Source organism: Vulpes lagopus, chromosome 7 (genome assembly GCF_018345385.1).
Source record: "Vulpes lagopus strain Blue_001 chromosome 7, ASM1834538v1, whole genome shotgun sequence".
NCBI classification, from domain to species: Eukaryota; Metazoa; Chordata; class Mammalia; order Carnivora; family Canidae; genus Vulpes; species Vulpes lagopus.
Window position 1 is genome coordinate 10,112,648 of NC_054830.1, and position 20,960 is coordinate 10,133,607.

Below are 20,960 nucleotides of genomic sequence, written 5' to 3' on the forward strand. Positions count from 1 at the left end.
TTGCTGGGGATGCCATAATAAAGCACCATAGACTGGCTTAAGTGAGAGAAATGTATTATCTCATGGTTCTGGAGGCTGACGTCAGAGGTAAAAGTGTCAAAGTAGTTGGTTTCTGGTGAGGGGTCTCTCCTTGACTTCTAGATGACCCTCTTCTCCCTGTGCCTTCACAGGGACTTCCCCTTGTGTGTATCTGTGTCCTATTCTCTTCTTTGTATTTTATTTTATAAAAAGATTTTATTTATTTATTCATGAGAGATACGCAGAGAGAGGCAGAGACTAAGGTAGTCTCTAAGAGGGCTAAGGGCTAAGCAGGCTTACATCTGGGGAGCCAGATGTGGGACTTGATCTCAGGACCCCGGATCACACCCTGAGCTGAAGGCAGACGCTCAACCACTGAGCCACCCAGGTATCCCCTAATCTCTTCTTTTTATGAAGACACAGGTCATATTGCATTAGGGCCCATTGTAATGACTTCATTTTTATTCATTACCTCTTTAAAGACTCTACCTCAAAATACATTACATTATGATGTACTGGGGGTTAGGATTTCAACATGTGAATTTTGGGGGAGACACATTTCAGCCTCTAATACCCACTAATTGGTGCTCCTCCGGTGATTATGACAATGAAACCCCCCCTATGGGGCTGGTTCTACTTTGCAGTTGAACACAATGTAACACAACAATCCCTTTGGACAATCTGAATTGTATTCAAAGGTAGGTAGACATTTTTCCAACCTGATCAATTTATTGACCAACAGCTACCCTTGATGAGTAGCAGAATCCTTGCATTGAGTGAGAGCAGGTGATTATGGCAAGGAGGCTCTGAGCAGAAGGGCAGTGGGGGAGGTTAGCTTTCACTTCACTTCTTGTTTCCGTGTCTATTTGCCTCTTTCCACCTCCACACCTGCCCCAACTCACCAATACTGAAAACAGCCCCCCATGTACCCCATAGATTGCAGAGTGGGTGGGCATCCTGTTCTAAGCCCTCTACCTAGGGTGCTGTTGGTCCAAGTGATTGTTTATTTGGGTCAGGGGAAGTTCCTTCATCTCAGAAGAGGAAACTTCAGCTTCCCCCAGTGTATTGAAAAATGAGGAAATAGGGCTGTGTTCACATCTTTGAGTCATGCTGGGGGTGTTCCACAGGGCACCTGGCTCAAACCTATCACCTATCTCCCTTCCACATCTCTCATGATTGTATAATTTTAGGTAGAGAGATAAGTATGAAGGTCCCCTTTACCACCTTGGGTTCAGGGGAGCAAAGGTTGGACATTCTTGGTGGATAAAGATAACAAAACCCACAGTTTATCAAGCATATATTGTGTGCTAGATAAACAGTAGCTCCCACTGAATCTTCTCAATGACACTGTGAGGTCATTACAACCCTATTTTATAGCTAGGGAGACTAAGGCTTGCCCATTGTCATTTTTTAAAAATAATATATTTATTTTTTATTGGTGTTCAATTTGCCAACATACAGAATAACACCCAATAACACCACGCTCATCCCATCAAGTGCCTCCCTCAGTGCCCATCACCCACTCATCTCCACCCCCTGCCCTCCTCCCCTTCCATCACCCCTAGTTCGTTTCCCAGAGTTAGGAGTCTTTATGTTCTGTCTCCCTTTCTGATATTTCCTACCCATTTCTTCTCCCTTCCCTTCTATTCCCTTTCACTATTATTTATATTCCCCAAATGAATGAGATGGGTAAGTGGCAGAGCTGGTATTTGGACTCAGTCTATGCCTACAAATGTTGATTTCTTTCTGCAGCACCTGCCACATTTCAAGGGACTTCTGTAAACCTGAATTATCCCTGAGGACCCCAACTTTGTAGCTCTTATCTTGGCTGGCAATTATGGGAAAGGAACAGCGTGGTGTGGTGGAACAGATATCCTGGGCTGAAGTAGGAGACTAGGAATGGAGTTCTGGATCTGTTGATAATGATCTATGTGGCCTTCCTGGGGCTATAATGATAACGTAGATGGGAGAGGAAGGGGATCAGGTAGGAAGAAAATGAATCTGTTTTGAAGATAAAGCTAATGGCATTTGCTGATGGCTTGGATGTAGGGTATGAGAGAAAGAAAGGAGTAAAGAATTACCCCTAACTTTTCAACTTAAGCAAGTAGAGCTAAGGAAGAAAAGAAATGCTTATAACACATATGTTTATTTCTTTATAAAATTTTAGGGGCGCCTGGGTGGCTCAGTCAGGTACGTGTCTGCCTTCGGCTTGGGTGATGATCCTAGGGTCCTGGGATCGAGTCTCATGTCAGGGTCCCTTCTCAGCAGGGAGTCTGTTTTTTCCTCTGTACATTCTCTCTCTCTCAAATAAATAAATAAAATCTTAAAACATTTTTAAAAGATTCATTTATTTGAGAGAAGCGAGAGTACAAGCAGGAGGAAGAGGAGAGGGAGAGGGAGAGAGAGAATCCCCAAGCAGACATCCCACTGAGCGTGGAGACTGATGCAGGGCTCAATCCCAAGACTCTGAGATCATGACATAAGCTGAAATCAAGAGTCGGGTGCTTAATCTATTGAGCCACCCAGGCATCCCCTTACATACATTTATTTATTTATTTATATTTTTTATTTTTAATTGATCTCTACACCCAATGTGAGGCTCAAATCCACAACACTCAGATCAAGAGTTGCATGTTTTGCCAACTGAGCCAGCCAGACACACCTGAACACATTTAGATTTGGGTGTTTCATGAACTTTTGCTGAAGTTCAAGAATGGAATCTTGTGTGTAGCAGATGTAGTCATGCCCTACTAATATTCTTGATCCTCACATTTTCAGTGACTTCTAATGGCCGGCAGCTGCTCCCAGAGTCTTCCTGGTCTGGTACATGGCAGGTGAGAAGTGCCAGTGGGGAAATGCTTTCTAGAATAGCTCTCAACCAAAGCCTGAACTTGGTGTACACATACCCCAACTCCCTTATCCCTTAGATGGGTTTGAGGTGTGTCACCCAGAGGTACCCACTGGGATTAAGCTTCCATTGCCTAAGTGGTAGCCGCTTAATAACACACTTTGAACACATCTTGTACTGGCTGCCTTTCTTTCCCTGAATCACTTTTCACATTCTTTGGTCTTTCCTGGGATCACCTCCAAAATAAACTGCTTACACTTGAATCCTTCTCTCAGAGTTTGCCCTTGGGGGAGCACAAATTGAGACACACTGGGACAGGAGAAGATGACCTTGTGATATGGTTCTGGTTTGCCAGGGATAGAGGAGTTCCTAGGATGTGGGACACTCAATGCTAAAGCTGGAAAATCCTGGGCTAAATGGGATAAGTTGACCACCCTTATAAGATAGCATGGCACCAGGAAAACCAAGAAAAGAGAAAGCCTCAAGAAGGAAAGGGGATAATGTATATGTAGATCAAATCATCACGTAGTACAATTTTTATCTATTAATTATACCTCAGCAAACCTGGAAAAAATAAAAATATGTGATTATAAAAAAAAAAGAGTAAAAGAGGACCAATGCAGTCAAGTGTGACCCAAAGGTCAAGTTAGAAAAGATTGACAAGCATCTATTTTTAGCCTTGAGGAAGCATTTGGGAGATTAAGCCAATCCTGGGTGTGTTAGAGGCAGAAATCAGACTGTGGTGGTTGAACAGTGAAAGAGTGGGAGGAAGCAGGGACAGCAGAGCGTAAACAACTTTTCGAGAATTTTGACTGTGAAGGGGGTGGGGAGCGAGGGAGAAAGAGAGAGGTAATTGTGGAAGGGAGGTTTTTTTTTTTTTGGGTAGAAGGGACCCAAATGCCTCCGCCCTACTCTTCCCAAACCCCCTATTACTCTTATATCAGATCTCTTGAGACCCCCAGACTAATTTTTTTCCTTCATAATTTTCATCTTTTGGCATTTTCCTCTGTTCCTTGAGAGATTTCGTCCACGTGGTCTTCCAAGCCACTAATTTGGCTCTTCATAGTGACTGCACTCTTTAATTCATCCAGAAAAAATTCTCTTTTTAATTATTCCATCCTATTTATTTACTTATTTTAATATTTTATTTATTTATTTGAGAGAGAGAGCGAGCGCTGGAGGGAGAGGGAGAGAGAATCTGAGTGCAGAGTCTGATGTGGGGTTCGATCCTATTACCGTGAGATCATGATCTGAGCTGGAAACAAGAGTCAGCTGCTTAACCAACTGAGTCACCCAGGCACCTCTATTCCATTTTTACTTAGTTCCAGAGAGCATTTTGGTGCTACACTGGAATCTCCTTGCATTCTTTTGTGATTATGTTCAATTCTTATTGGAATTATTCTTGTTTTAAGTTGTCCGTCAACTCCAGCAACTCTATTTTGATGGATTTCAATTACATTGGACCATCCTCTTTCAGTTGCTGAGACCTCTTGGTGTTGCCATTTCTTCTTGGGGCTCAGACCCTGGGGTTGAGAACTCTAAGCAAGGGCAGTTTCCCAAGTGATGGGAGGATGGATTCTCCACCCCAAGAAATACACATGCATACTAGGCAGGTGTGCAGAGTCACCTCATTGCTCCCCAGTTTCCTTGCTCTCTTCTAGATTTAGGATCAGGGCTCCTCTTGGAGTTTGGAGGGATTGCACGCATGTGCGTGCGTGTGCGCGCGCACACACACACACACACACACACACGGGAGTGATGCTGGCCTATCCTAGAAAGTCCATGGACTCCTGTGGGCCAGACTCTTCCTGGGATGGATGGTGTTTGGTCTTTATCCTTGAATGCTCTTCAGCTTGTCTTGGGACTCTCCACCTGCTGCATGGGACTACATTTCAACCCCAGATTTTCCTTTGGGGATTCCCCTAGAGATACCACCCTCATCCTTACCCAGCTGTCATTGGCCTCAGCAGACTTTTGGTTCAAAGAGGTAGATATATTAGTGTAGGGGGTTGAGAGGAATTGAGAAAAGTACAAGTGGCCATTTTCCTGGAATCTACCATTTCTCTTTTTTTTTGCATAAGAGCCAGCAAACTATAGAATGGCGGTGGTGTGTGTTTGTGTGTGTGTCAAATCCTGAAGGCAGCCTGTTTTTGTATGGCCAGTGAGCTAGAAATGAATGTTACATTTCTAAGGGACACCCACACCCACATACACATACTCTGAAAAGTCTAAAATATTTGTTTTTTAAAAAATTTATTTATTTATGATAGTCACAGAAAGAGAGGCAGAGACACAGGCAGAGGGAGAAGCAGGCTCCATGCACCAGGAGCCCGACGTGGGATTCAATCCCGGGTCTCCAGGATTGTGCCCTGGGCCAAAGGCAGGCACTAAACCGCTGCGCCACCCAGGGATCCCCTAAAATATTTGTTATTTGGCCCTTTGCAGAAAAAATTTCCTGACTTTTTTTTTTATTATCATTTTTAAATATCATTGGGGAAGAACCAGGAGAGAGGATGTCAGGGAGGTGGAAGACTTACGACAGAGAGAGAAGATATCAGTAGAGAAAGGTCTCCAAACAGGCAGGAGGGGATGAGCAAATCACAGAGCAAAGGGTTAGCTTTAAACACGAGGAGGGGGGATCCCTGGGTGGCGCAGCGGTTTGGCACCTGCCTTTGGCCCAGGGCGCGATCCTGGAGACCCGGGATCGAATCCCACATTGGGCTCCCGGTGCATGGAGCCTGCTTCTCCCTCTGCCTGTGTCTCTGCCTCTCTCTCTCTCTCTGTGTGACTATCATAAATAAATAAAAATTAAAAAAAAATAAACACGAGGAGGGACCCCTTTGCTATTGTGGAAGATTGGAGGAGAGGACTATGGGAATCAATGAGGGAAGGAAGTAAGGGCGGGTATGGATGTGGATATATTTGTAAAGAATATCAGGAAGTTGAGGTTGTTTTCATCAGCTGGTGTTTATCATCTCTGTGAAGTAGGAGGAAACATAGAGGGAAAGGTTATGAGGATTGAGGAAGGAACTGAAAACCTGTAACCTTCCACAAGGGGAAGTTGACTAGGGATAGGAAGAGCAAGTTCCAGGTAGCGTGGAGAGTCTTGTTTAGATCAGAAAGCATATATTTATAATTACTCCAAGATAAGTGATTCTGGGATCTCACTGGCCTGGTAGAGAAGTGGTTAAGAGATGTGGTTTGTTCCTAAGGAAAGATGCTTTGAACTGGAAGTAACATTACCTGACCCAAAGTGGCTCAACAATTTGTCTCACATAGAAAGAAGCTGGAAGTTCGGTTTAGTAGCTCAGCAATGTCATAAAAGCCCAAATTATTTCCATTTTTTCACTCTTCCATTCTCAGTATTTACCTTCTCTCCAAGCATCATATTATTATATAATGGTCCAAACCAGGAAGTCATGGCCAGGCTCCCCTTGAGTTTTCCTTCTTTTATTAAGGAGAAAAAGTATTTTCCAGTAGGTATTTATTATATCCCATTGTCTAGAATTGGTCCAAATGTACCCATCCTAAAACAATCTTTAGCAAATAAGAGTATGATCACTATGGTTAATTTAGACCAGGGTTTCTCAATCTCAGCACTACTGACATTTAGGGATTGATATCCTTTGTTGTGTCTATGTGGGGGCTGTCTCATGCATTTTATGATGTTTGGCAACATCCCTGGCCTTTACCACATAGATGCCAGTAGCATTTCCCATCTTTCTCCAGTCATAACAACAAAAAATGTTTCTAGACATTGTCAAATGTCCTAGTAGGGGTGGGGGATTGCCTCTAGTTGAGAATTACTGGGCTTAGACCAATTTTAACTGTCCCCCCGTGTCCAAGCATATCACCATCCCAAATCTGCAAACAACCAAGGTTTTTTTAAATAAGGAGCATATGATTTGGTGATGACTGCTGAGCAGACAATCTGCAGTACTGCCATTGTTGGATTGGTCCTGGATTGAGGTTTTCCCAAGTAGTTAAAGAATAAGAACAAGGGAGCAAGGTGTTGAAAGTATAGGAGAAAATAATTTGACATGGTTGATCATGAGATTGAGCCTGGATAAGAAAGGAGGTAAAACTGAAGGCTTGGGAGAGGTTGATGGTCAGAAGGACTGAATGAGTTTATTTTTTTTTAAATTTATTTATTTATTTATGATAGTCACACAGAGAGAGAGAGAGAGAGAGAGAGAGAGGCAGAGACACAGGCAGAGGGAGAAGCAGGCTCCATGCACCGGGAGCCCGACGTGGGACTCGATCCGGGGTCCCCAGGATCGCGCCCTGGGCCAAAGGCAGGCGCTAAACCGCTGCACCACCCAGGGATCCCCTGAATGAGTTTAAAGAGCAAGGTCAGAATGAATGAGTGTAAAAATGTGAGGAAAGGCCTTGAAAGGGGCTTCCTTCTTCTTCTTCTTCTTCTTTTTTTTTTGTATTTTATTTTCTTTCTTTTTAAAAATAAATTTATTATTTATTGGTGTTCAATTTGCCAACATATAGAATAACACCCAGTGCTCATCCCGTCAAGTGCCCCCCTCAGTGCCCGTCACCCAATCACCCCCACCCCCCGCCCACCTCCCCTTCCACCACCCCTAGTTCGTTTCCCAGATTTAGGGGTCTTTCATGTTCTGTCTCCCTTTCTGATATTTCCCACTCATTTTTTTCTCCTTTCAAGGGGCTTCCTTCTTAACAAAACATCAAAAGAGTATTTGCAATGGCCATGATTTGGGCATCCAGGGACAAGCATTGGCTGAACACATCATAGTGAAGGGAAATCCAACGCAACATACATTTATTGAGAGCCAAATATGCAGAACAAACATTTCAGGAAATAAAGCCTAAATCTTTTCTATCCAGCTGTAATAATTTCCCTCATCTTCAGCTTTGTTCTTCACCAAACCAACCAGATTCATGGGCATGACTTTCCAAGTGGAGTCGAATGTTCTAGTTTGAATATTTTCTCTTCACCTGCTCTGGAAAAACATCCCCCCACAAAAGATGTTTAGGTTGAAGGTAGATGTAAGGATGTAAAGATGTAACAAAATAAACTACCACCACCAACAAAACAGAGATAAAAAGCAGAAGTAGATTAAAGGCAGAGAGTGTTGCTGAAGTGGTAGGTTCTTTGCCTACTCAATACCATTTGCCAAGTAGTCAAATAACAAAACAGTATTTGATGGCAAACAGGTAATTTATTCAACGGCCAGAAAACAGAGAAGGGGAGTTCATGTTCGAAAGGCACCTTCTCTCCGATTAGGTCTCATTGTCAGGGTTTTATGGGGTTAAGGTAATTACGGGACTGGTAAGCAAGCTGACCTGGGGTCAAGGTGTTTCAAGAGAAGAAGAGAAGGCTTCTAGGAATCAGAATGCCACCTCTTTTCCTTCTTAAAATGGGGCACAGTGGGATCTGTCATGTTGCTGGTAGGTGTGTTTTTTATTATTGCAGTTAGAGGGTAATAGTCTCGAGGTCATCTGGAGAGTTAACAATGGTGTCTGATTAAACAGGTCGAAAACTGGGTTATTGTGGTTAGTTCAGAGCTTGTTAGTAAGTCCCTGGTGACAGGAGCTCCATTCAGCGGGCAAGTATGACATGATCTCCTAGCATTTGGAATCCTAGGTAAGGTGTGGCCTTCTTCAGCTTATATGAGAAGACTTCTCAAAATTCCTAGATGAAGAATTAAAAAAAAATTCAGACACAGTATCCTGCTCCAGAATTTAAGTTGGTTTGTATCTATGAAGAAAAGCTAAACTCTAAGGCCCATGGAGGCAGACTGTGCTGGTCTTGTTCCTTTTGTATGTCCATTGCTCACCACAGTATCTTGACACATTGTAGAACTCAACAAATATCATTTTTTACATACAAGTTAGCGTTTGGTTTAAATTCCCAAGCCCCACAAGAAAACCAATACCTCCTATGGGAGCCCAAGAGGACAGAGATTCCTGGCCTCGTTATGAGTCATGGTATGCAAAAAGCCCAAAGCTGTCATTTCCTTTCTACTATTGATGGTTCATTCACACAACTCCCTGCCCAGTCAAACATGATTTTTTATACAAACAATATTGCCTGGTTACACAACTGGCCTTTCAATGCCAGCAAGTTTCTAGGGAACAGAGCTAGAAATTTAACCCAAGGGCAAATTTGTCCATGGAGAGTGAAAGAATTTTGGTGTTTTCTTTTTTTCTCTTTTCTTTCTTTTAGCTTTTAAATCATATCCTGTGCCTAGAAAAATACAAACCTAACATTATTTTAATTAAAGTCAATGTATTTCTTACAGGGAGCTAATATATTTATATATATTCCCCTTTCAAAGATACAATTATGGGATGTGTGGGTGGCTCAGTGGTTGAGCGTCTGCCTTTGGCTCAGGTTGTGATCCTGGGGTCCTGGGATCAAGTCCCACATCGGGGTCTCCACAGGGAGCCTGCCTCTCTCTCTGCCTGTGTCTCTGCCTCTCTTTGTCTCTCATGAGTGAGTAAATAAAATCTTAAAAAAAAAAAAAGGATACGATCATCTTATTCAACTTCCACAATGTTAAGTACTACTAATAAAAAGTTTCCTTATAAAAAAAAAAAGTTTCCTTATATACGTCATGGGAAACAAGTTACTGGAATGCCAGAAACTTTGGGAATTATTTTGGATTATCTAGGAAGTCTTTCAAAGGTCACAGTCAGTAGCCAGCACCTTTTATAAGTTTACTCTTACTGGAAATGATTAACCTAATATTTATACATCTTGTTTCTGATCACTTGCAATGTCCTAAGCCTTTTTCCCTAGTCCTGTTTTCCTTTTGGCCCCTTTTGAAAGATTTAGTGAATTTTCCTTTCTGTCCTCCAAAATAGGGATAGATTTTTTTTTTTTTTTAGTGATTCAGTATTTCCAATGCTGAGAATATCACATATTAGCTCAAGAAAAATAGAAGACAATGTGTTAGAAATTTCTCAATTTTGTTTATTTTAAAAACAACACATTCTAAGGCTCCTTGGCTAGCAGATGTGGTAGTGTACACACGGGAGTAAACAAAGGAAACTGGGAAAATTTTTATGGATTATGAATTTTGGAGCCCGTCTTGCTTAACTAGGGGCATGCCTTCTTTTTTTAAAAAATATTTTATTTATTTATTCATATGAGATGCAGAGAGAGGCAGAGACATAGGCAAAGGAAGAAACAGGCTCCCTGCAATGAGCCTGATGATGTGGGACTTGATCCCAGGAACCTAGAACATAGCTTTAGCACTATCAATGATCAGGGAAGAGTCACTGAGGAACAATATAGTGAGAATGGGAAATGCAAGCCAGGTCATCAGGAAAAGAGCTCTTTGCCATTCTCTCTGGGCAAGCAAGCTCATACTAAGATGAGGAGAGGGGGTTTGGGTGTTGCGGGGGCAAGCATTAGAATAAGTCACAAATCCTCTTACTTGACTAGGCTTTGAGTCAGTGCCAAATCTGGTGGAAAGTGTGTAAGTCCCAGACTCAGATTTAGGTGTTATGATCTCTCCAAACCACTTTCGGACCTGAAACATCAAAGAAAATACTGGAATTGTTTTTATTAACATTGGTGAAGAGAAAAGCCAGTGAATCAGGAAGAGAATAAAGACATTATTGAAAAACTTTCTGTACAACATGTGGCATATCTTTAAAATGTAATACTATTTACTGAGCCTTAAAAAGGAAGGAAATTCTGACACAGGCTACAACATGGATGAACCTTGAAGACATTATGCAGAGTGAAAGAAGCCAGGCACAAAAGGACAAATCCTGTCCACATATATGAGATCCCTATGATAGTCAAATTAGTTGAGCCAGAAATTAGAATAGTGGTTACCAGGGACTTAGCAGTGGAGAATGGGTAGAAGAATGGAAATGTGGATAGACCATGTGACAAAACAAATATAGCACAACAGTAATTGAAGTGATTGGCATATATGTGCTCATTGCATAATTCATTTAACCTTTTTGGTATGCTTGAAAATGTCCATAGTAACATGTCGGGAAAAATTAACTTATTATGTAATGCTGTCATAGAGCTATTAACACATATTAGTATGGAGACTATACATCACATGGAACTGTGTTTAAGAATTCGTGTGTTTAAGTGGTGTGGCAGATTGCATTACAGCTTTCAATGATTCATTCCTCTGTTAGTAAGTATGTCATGGTATGCAAGAAGCCCAAAGCTGTCATTTCCCTTCTACTATTAGTTTCATGGTGGGTGGAGGGTTATCCTCCCTTGACTTCAGGCTTGGACATATGACTTTCCTTGGCCAATGGAATATCAGTGGAAGGGATGCAAGGAGGACCACAAGGCTTGAAATGGCCTCGCCCAGTAGGGCTTATCTTTTTGTGATTTTGCCACTATCACGAGAGAACATATCCTAGGTTTCTGTCCCATTTTTGCCAAGCCTGAGAATGAGTCACAAGGAGCAGACCTGAACATGATCTGATGATCTGGATCCTGGAACCAAGCTGAGCTGAACCCAGACAAGATCAGCTGAACCTCAATCAACCTTCAGACTTGAAAATGAGAAAAGTAAATATTTGTGTTTAGGCTACTGAGATTTTTGAGGTTGTTTGTTACTCAGCAGTATCTGACTATTACAAATGGAAAAGCTGAAGAAAAAATATTTCCTTGAAGTAGCAATTGTTTGCTTTCTGAAAGCTTGATGCATCTTACAATCGATAACATCTTAAAGAAGAGAAAACATGGATAGTGTTTACACATGGCTCACATCTCATATGAAAATTTAGAGAACATAGGTTTAAATGTTTCCTTAAAGTACATACCTCCAAATATTTCTTGACTTTATGACAATAACAAAAGGGGTTGTTGTTTACCTGCTGGCTGAGGAGGCAGTACACCAGGAAGATGAAGACACCCTGCAGGCTGTTGATGATGGTGAAGAGGTAAGTCATGACGTGGGCAGCTGGACCCACCTGCAGGATGCCTAGGCTCCACGTGCAGCCCAAGATGAAGAGCTGAGCTGTTGCCTTGAATGTCAGCATCCTGAGGGGTCATTCACAATGATGTGAAAAGGCTAATAGTGGACATAGACACCCTATCATGTAGTTGTTAATGGCAGGGACTCGAGCTAGACTGGCTGGGTTTAAATCCAAGGCAGAACTAACCAGCTGGTGACTTTGGGCAAATCAGTTTGCCTTTCTGTAACTCAGTTTCCTAATCTTTATAATAGCCCTATTTCACAGGTTTGCTGTCAAGATTAAATGGGATTTTGACATATGTAAAGTGTTTTGGACAGTATGTAGAACAAAATTAGTACACACATAAAGCATTCTAAAACCAGGTGCTCTTTATCTCTATTATACCACTTATAGATGAAGTGTCATATAATTTATTATTCAGACAGGGAGGCTTTTGAGACAGAAGTGCTAATTTATAATTACAATGAGCATAAATGGACTATCCCAGGCAAACTAGGATGTAAGGTCACCTTACTTATGTATCTATGTATCCCTAATTAGAAAACGTAGTAATACATAAGTGAGAAAAACTAGTTGGGGAACAATTTGCATAGTGTGGCGCTATTGTGTGCATGTCCATCTGTTCTAGAGAAAATTCACAGCCCAGAAAAAGGTTTGGGGAAAATTTTAAACTGTATTATCATACAGTTACCTCTGGCTTTCTTGAGAAGTGGAAGTAGCAAAGCAAGAGGGGAGCTAGCTGCTTTCAGATTTTACTTGATATATTTTAAAAACTTTGAAAAAATATTTAACAAATGCACTATTTTTGTGATTACAGTGAAATCAACAACAAATTACATGTTCACATAAAATGGATGCTGCTCATCGTCCAAAATGTTTCGAAATAGTATCATACAAAATGTATTTTAATCCAAATCCTAGGGCAGCCCGGGTGGCATAGCGGTTTAGCGCCGCCTTCAGCCCAGGGTGTGATCCTGGAGACCCAGGTCGAGTCCCACGTCGGGCTCCCTGCATGGAGCCTGCTTCTCCCTCTGCCTGTGTCTCTGCCTCTCTCTCTCTCTCTGTGTCTTTCATGAATAAACAAATAAAATCTTAAAAAAAAGAGTAAAACTCAAAAAAAAAATCCAAATCTTACCCACAGCTATTACATATCATGTCATGTAGCAGAAATTGTTGGCTTTTTCCCCTCCCATTCTCTTCTTCTTCATTTTAGTGTTGGATCCTTCCTTTTTTGAATTTTATCAAGGACACATGGCTACCCAGTTAGAGACTACATTTCCCGATAGTAGAAGGTAGATGTCACTGTGTGATCAAGGTCTAGCCCTTGAGATCTGGGCAAATGGGGAACATGCAGCTCAACTTCTTTCCATGGATGCGATACTGGCAAAGAAACACCCTGGGAAATGTGGAGCAATAAAATAGAAAGGACTCGAGTCTCTGGATTACTTTGTGGAGCAGAGCTTCCCCATCGGTCCTGGTTTATTCACCTCTGGACTGTGACAGGCAAATGAAATAAACTTCTATTTCACTCCTTTTTGGGGCTCTTTTGTCACCGAAGCTTAGTCTGTAGTACAGCTAATACTGTATAATAATGCCTCTCATTAACGGTGACACTGGGAGATGGCAGTTGGCTTTGCTAGGTCCTGGAGCTTGGTTGTGGGGTGTATTTGTGTGTGGATATACAAGAGGAACCAGTGAGACTAAGTACAGAAAAAGGGGAGTGCGGTCAGAAAATACCATTTACCCCACCTTACCTTATATTCTGGATGGTTGACACGTCACTATTGAGAGAGGAAAGTTTCTTTTTTAAAATCCAAAGGATCAGGAGAAAAATAACTAAATTCACCTGCAGGAATGACATGGATCATGCAGAATGCAAGTTAAAATAATGCACTGTGTTTGCTATAAACTGCACACAATTCGTACCTCCCTGCATGTAGGATTGAATGGGTAGTAGGTGGGGAAGTCAATTCCATAGAACTGACAAAAATGTGTGCCTGGTGCTTCTTTGGTTGGTAATACTGGAGCCACATACTCACTCACACAGATAATGGCACAGACAGGGCCCAGGAAACTCCAGATGAATCCCTTGTCCAGGTTGAGCCAGCAGCTGGGAACAATGGGAAAAGGGGCCAAAAGAGAGATCAGAGAAGAACATGAAATAAATACCTTTTCCTAACACTTTTTCAACATCTGAAAAGGTCAACCGGTGACAACAAAGGCTTCGATTCTTTACTATCATGTGTTAATGCTATGCTAAACATTTTACGATTGTAGTCACACCATGGTGAGGGTGGGGCCATGGGGACAACTGTTATTCCCATTTCACTAATGGGGTGGCCAAGACTTGAGGACTTGAGGTCCCATATTATGGGAAGGAAGAAGCTGGGACCTAATCACAAAATTCCCTCTTTCCAGAACCTTCCATACTCTTACCATCACCTTTCTCTGTCTCACCAGGAAAGAGGTTAGAGCTATTACAGCCAAGGGAAAAGGAGAGTGAGTTTAACACGGATATTCCAATCATTATCGTTAACACTGCCCTTAAAACTATCCACAGCACAGGGTGAGAGTTGAGCTCACTAATTAGATGTTCCATAAAGGTGAGGCCAGGACGCAGCAGAAATGGCCACAATTATAGCCGGGACTCCATAGCCCACAGGGAACATGAGCTTCTTCATGAACTTGTTCACACTGGAGTAGTTGACCACTGTCAGGTTGCGTGCAGTGAGGAAGAGGTGCAGACCCTCCAGCAGCATCCAGGTGAAGGAGGCCAGGTAGAGATAGTGTAAGGCACCTGCGATGATGGCACACAGCACCTGGGGGAGGAGAAAGGTGCCACCAGGAGTGATTGTCAGAGAGGAGGGTGGCCCCAGGACCTGTTCCATACCTTGCCATTGGAGAGAGCTCATGTATATGGTTGAGTTGTCAGGGGAGGATTTGTCTTCTAGTTCATTAGTCAATGTGGAATAGGCTACTCTTCAAAATAACCCTGGGACCCAAGATTATTTTATTAAGATATCAATGCAGCACAGTTCCATGAACTGAGCATCCTCTGTGGCAGGGCTGGGGCTACTTTGAGACCGTGTCAATACCTTGATCTTGGTCTTGTCAATGGCCGTGAGGAAGAGCAGGTGGGCCAGGAAGAGGCAGATCGAGAGCTGCAGGTGGAGGGAGGTGCTGGTGTTCTGGATGGCTTTGCACAGCAGGAAGGTGAGGGCTGCCAGGAGGAGACACAGCAGAGAGGTGCTCAGCCCCACATAGGTGATCACATCCAGCACAGGATCCTTCTCCTGGGACCCAGCAAAAAGGACATTATGGTCAGTTTCCAAGATTAATCCTCCCCCCCCTTGGAATGGGAGCTTCCCAAACACAGGCATGACTCCGCATGATAGAGAGTATAAGTGTCGGTCAGACTAAGTACTTTTTTCCCAGCTGTATTGAGGGATACCTAATATGCAAAATATTGCACATATTGAATACACACATTTTGATGTTTTTATTTTATTTATTTAGTTTTTTAAAAGATTTTATTTATTCATGAGAGACACAGAGAGATAGAGGCAGAGACACAGGCAGAGGGAGAAGCAGGCTCCATGCAGGGAGCACGATGCAGGACTCGATTCCGGGACTCCAGGATCATACCCTGGGCTGAAGGCAGACACTCAACTGCTGAGCCACCCAGGTATCCCCATTTTGATGCTTTTAGACATAGGCACATATATATGATGCCATCATCACAATCAAAGTAATAAACATATCCATCACTTGTAAGATCTTGTGTCCTCTTGCTTTCTTTTATGAGATGTATTCTCTTAAGTTTTTAAGTGCACTATACTGTATTAACTATAGGCTTACGTTGTATGTCAGATTCACATTGAAATGAATGAATATGCTAGGCTAAGTCTTGCCACCAAGAGATGTAGGAAATCCTGTGTAGCAGAGGCTATTAACCTCTTCACACTCATTGGTACCTGTCCTTTGGCTGCTTTCTATGAAATCCAGGGACCCTACCTGAGAGTATTTCTCCTGTTTGGACATACCAGAAGGAGTCAGTACCAGGATGTCAATGCTCCTTGAAAGCTGCCCTCAAGCAATAAAAGTTACAGCACTGATGGATATATACCCCAACTCCCTCATCTTTATGTGGGAAGGGTCTGAAATGCATGTTCTAGGATATCTCCCAGAAGTACTCAATGGGATTGAATCTCAGTTGTCCATGGAGTAACTTTCTCTTTAACACATCCTTTACTGGATGCCTTCTTTTTTTCTATCTTATTTCCCTATTGTTCTACTCGTGTCTTGGAGTTATCTCCCAGAGAAACTACTTGCCCTCAAATTTTTGTCTCAGAATCTGCTTGCAGGAGATCTCAAACTAAGACATTTGTATAATTCAGCTCTTGATGGCTCATCTCCTTAAAGACAGGAGCCAGGAATCTGATGAGCCACACAGACTTAGTAAGACCCATCAGTAGGAAATGACAGTTGCCATCTCTTACAATGATATGGGGATTTTCACTTGTTTCAATGTCACTTTATAGAACTTTTTAATCATTTACTTTTTAAAAAAATATTTTATTTACTTGAGAGAGAGAAAGCATATGAGAGAGAGAGAGAGAGAGAGAGAGCAAGCAGGGGGAGAAACAGGCAGAGAGAGAAGCAGGCTCCTCATCGAGCAGGGAGCCTCATGTAGGGCTCGATCCCAGGACCCTGGGATCATGACCTGAGCCAAAGGCAGACGCTTAACCAATTGAGCCACCCAGGTACCTCATTCCTTTGCCTTTTTAACCTTAAAAAATTGTGAAATAGAACACATACAGAAAAGAGCATACACATACATGTATCACATGTTTAAAAATTATTAAATGGTTGGTGAGATCATTAGTCTGTAGAGATTCTCCCAGAAGCTCTTTCTAATTGCAAAACACCTTCTCCTCCAGAGGTAACCATGATCCTTTTATGATAAGCAATTCCTGCTTATCTTTATAGTTTTACCACTTAAGTATGCAACCCCTGAGAATATGGTTTAGTTGTGTCTGTTTTTAAACTTTGTACAGATGGAAATATACTCTGTTCCACACAGTCACTCAGAAATCTATGATAACATAAGCTTCACCATCTGGTAGCTACACTCTCTGGAGTATGTTGCTTCTTTGTTACCCTGGAGGATCCCACATGGGATTTTCTCTTCTTTTCTTTTCTTTTCTTTTCTTTTCTTTTCTTTTCTTTTCTTTTCTTTTCTTTTCTTCTTTTCTTTTCTTTTTTCTTTTCTTTTCTTTTCTCTTTTCTTTTCTCTTCTCTTCTTTTCTTTTCTTCTTTTCTTTTCTTTACTTTTCATCTTATTGTTTCAGTTTTTCTTTTATTTTAAATTTTTTTATTGCGGTTCAATTTGCCAACATATGGCATAACACCCAGTGCTCATCCCATCAATTGCCCCCTCAGTGCCCGTCACCCAGTCACCCCCACCCCCCGCCCACCTCCCCTTCCACCACCCTTAGTTCGGTTCCCAGAGTTAGGAGTCTCTCATGTTCTGTTTCCCTTTCTGATATTTCCCAGTCATTTTTTCCTCCTTTTCCCTTTATTCCTTTTCACTATTTTTTTATATTCCCCAAATGAATGAGACCATATAATGTTTGTCCTTCTCCGACTGACTTATTTCACTCAGCATAATACCCTCCAGGTCCCTCCACGTCGAAGCAAATGGTGGGTATTTGTTGTTTCTAATGGCTGAGTAATATTCATTGTATACATAGACCACATCTTCTTTATCCATTCATCTTTCGATGGACACTGAGGCTCCTTCCACAGTTTGGCTATTGTGGACATTGCTGCTATAAACATCGGGGTGCAGGTGTCTCATGGGATTTTCTATACTTCATCCCAGAAAAGCAACACTGCTTTTTTTTTTTCTTTTCAAATTCTAGTAGTTGACATTCAGTGCAATATTAATTTCTGGGGTAGAATTAAGTGATTCATTACTTACATATAACACCCAGTGCTCCTACTGGGGATTTACCCCAAAGATACAGATGCAGTGAAAAGCTGAGACACCTGCAGGTGTCTTATTTTGACATTTCATATAAGTGGAATCATACAACGGGTAGCCCTTTGTGTCTGACTTCTTCTTCTCCTTTAACACATACAGAAAAGAGCATACACATACATGTATCACATGTTTAAAAATTATTAAATGGTTGGTGAGATCATTAGTCTGTAGAGATTCTCCCAGAAGCTCTTTCTAATTGCAAAACACCTTCTCCTCCAGAGGTAACCATGATCCTTTTATGATAAGCAATTCCTGCTTATCTTTATAGTTTTACCACTTAAGTATGCAACCCCTGAGAATATGGTTTAGTTGTGTCTGTTTTTAAACTTTGTACAGATGGAAATATACTCTGTTCCACACAGTCACTCAGAAATCTATGATAACATAAGCTTCACCATCTGGTAGCTACACTCTCTGGAGTATGTTGCTTCTTTGTTACCCTGGAGGATCCCACATGGGATTTTCTCTTCTTTTCTTTTCTTTTCTTTTCTTTTCTTTTCTTTTCTTTTCTTTTCTTTTCTTTTCTTCTTTTCTTTTCTTTTTTCTTTTCTTTTCTTTTCTCTTTTCTTTTCTTTTCTCTTCTCTTCTTTTCTTTTCTTCTTTTCTTTTCTTTACTTTTCATCTTATTGTTTCAGTTTTTCTTTTATTTTAAATTTTTTTATTGCGGTTCAATTTGCCAACATATGGCATAACACCCAGTGCTCATCCCATCAATTGCCCCCTCAGTGCCCGTCACCCAGTCACCCCCCACCCCCCGCCCACCTCCCCTTCCACCACCCTTAGTTCGGTTCCCAGAGTTAGGAGTCTCTCATGTTCTGTTTCCCTTTCTGATATTTCCCAGTCATTTTTTCCTCCTTTTCCCTTTATTCCTTTTCACTATTTTTTTATATTCCCCAAATGAATGAGACCATATAATGTTTGTCCTTCTCCGACTGACTTATTTCACTCAGCATAATACCCTCCAGGTCCCTCCACGTCGAAGCAAATGGTGGGTATTTGTTGTTTCTAATGGCTGAGTAATATTCATTGTATACATAGACCACATCTTCTTTATCCATTCATCTTTCGATGGACACTGAGGCTCCTTCCACAGTTTGGCTATTGTGGACATTGCTGCTATAAACATCGGGGTGCAGGTGTCTCATGGGATTTTCTATACTTCATCCCAGAAAAGCAACACTGCTTTTTTTTTTTCTTTTCAAATTCTAGTAGTTGACATTCAGTGCAATATTAATTTCTGGGGTAGAATTAAGTGATTCATTACTTACATATAACACCCAGTGCTCCTACTGGGGATTTACCCCAAAGATACAGATGCAGTGAAAAGCTGAGACACCTGCAGGTGTCTTATTTTGACATTTCATATAAGTGGAATCATACAACGGGTAGCCCTTTGTGTCTGACTTCTTCTTCTCCTTTTTTTAAAAAAGATTTTTAATTTATTTATTCATAAGAGATGCACAGAGAGAGGCAGAGACATAGGCAGAGGGAGAAGCAGTCTTCTTGCAGGGAGCCCAATGTGGGACTTGATCCTAGGACTCTGGAATCACGACCTGAGCCAAAGGCAGACGCTCAACCACTGAGCTACCTAGGTGCTCCTGTGTCTGACTTATTTCATTCAGTGTGTTGTTTTCAAGGTTCACCTCTGTTGCAGCACTACTGACTCAATATTCAGATTGTAGCTCAAATGCTGTCTTTCTATGTAAAGCAGCATGCTTTCAGCACTCACTCACTCTGGTCACTTGTGTTTTTTCCCCATTTTTAAAAGAGTACATATCTAGTAGGAGCTCATACTTAATTAGCTGGAGGAATTAAATGTATACATTGTACCTGTTTGGTTAAGGCCATGAGGACAGCAAAACTGGACAGGTGGGTGCAGTTGCATATGGTGTGACTTTCATTCGCTTGTATCAGGAAACAGCCATCCCTGGACCACCGGCTGTGCTCCCCTGTGCTTTTCCAGTACACGCAGATGGCCTTTTCACTACTGGTCTTCATCTGAAAGTAGAAGGGCCTTATTATGTTCTTCCTCAGGAGGGACAACCCTTAGAGTGTCAGTCTACACTGGGGTGGCCATCAAAGAGACACACGGCTTAGAAGTGACTCAGATGATTTCTATTTTGAGTGAAGAGGATGGCTGCCAGCCAGGACACCTGCTCCCATAGTCCCAGCTCTGTTAGGGTACCATAAAACAAGATCATGGCTCTTTGGGAGCCAGAATTTTATAGGATGCCATTGGTTTCAGGGCTTTATCCCCCACTGTGGAAGTCAGACAAAAATAAAATAAAAAATAAAAGAAGGTCTGTGACTCATACAGAGTTTTTTCCTAAACACTCTCTAAAGCAAATTTCCCTGATTTCTTCACACCAATTCTGTCCCTCACCCCTTACAACACAAAAACTGCTCATGCAAGGAAAGGGGAAGCTTAGGAAAGAAATGGAGAGAGAGAGAGAGAGAGAGAGAGGGAGAGAGAGAATAGAATTATCCTTCAACCTCTTCTTTTTGTCCTAAGGGTTTCCAGAGCAACACTTCATGGGGCCAAGGAGAGAAGTCAGACTCTCCTGTTGGAGGGCTGTATCTCCTCTGATAATCCACAAGACCATCTCCAGATTTCTTGCACCACTCCCAGTCCCCCATGCCATATATGAAAAGTTTCATACTTCAGTTTTATGCATCAAATAGAGAAAACCTACATTTCCCATTCCTCCCATTCTTATTTTCTTTAAAATTAAAAATAATTTTATTTATTTTTCCCAGCTTTATTGAGATACAACTGACATATAAACTATGTAAGTGTAAGGTAGACAACACAAGTTTTTGACATATGCATATATTGCAAAACAGTTAATTAATACCCATCACCTCATGTAGTTACGGTTCTTATTTTGTGGTGAGAACTTAAAATCTACTCTCTAGCAATTTTCAAGTATGCAATGTAGTACTGTCAACCAGAGCCACCATGCTGTACATTATATCCCTAGAACTTATTCTACCTGTGACTGGAAGTTTGTACCTTTGGTCTCCTGCACTTATTTCTCCTATCCCTCACCCTTGGTAACCAAAAACACATTTTCTGTATCTGTGATTTTGGCTTTTTAAGATTCTACTTAT

At 41.6% G+C, this 20,960-nt stretch overlaps 1 protein-coding gene across 2 annotated transcripts in view; it reads right to left on the reverse strand.

Annotated features, from left to right (window-relative positions):
* Positions 1–7,641: 7,641 nt before the first annotated feature.
* The window catches only part of ADGRE3 (adhesion G protein-coupled receptor E3), a 40,040-nt gene continuing 26,721 nt past the window's right edge, over positions 7,642–20,960 (reverse strand). The window contains exons 9-16 of one of the 2 annotated variants that reach the window (XM_041760771.1): positions 19,680–19,847; positions 14,899–15,096; positions 14,387–14,622; positions 13,847–13,913; positions 13,558–13,649; positions 11,699–11,867; positions 10,282–10,377; positions 7,642–8,531 (exon numbers count right to left, since the gene is read on the reverse strand). In XM_041760771.1, coding sequence (XP_041616705.1) covers positions 8,523–8,531; positions 10,282–10,377; positions 11,699–11,867; positions 13,558–13,649; positions 13,847–13,913; positions 14,387–14,622; positions 14,899–15,096; positions 19,680–19,847 — 1,035 coding nt within the window. In that variant the 3' untranslated portion in view covers positions 7,642–8,522. Of the gene's footprint in view, positions 8,532–10,281; positions 10,378–11,698; positions 11,868–13,557; positions 13,650–13,842; positions 13,914–14,386; positions 14,623–14,898; positions 15,097–19,679; positions 19,848–20,960 lie in introns of those variants that run through there. The other variant, XM_041760772.1, reaches the window with a different exon arrangement.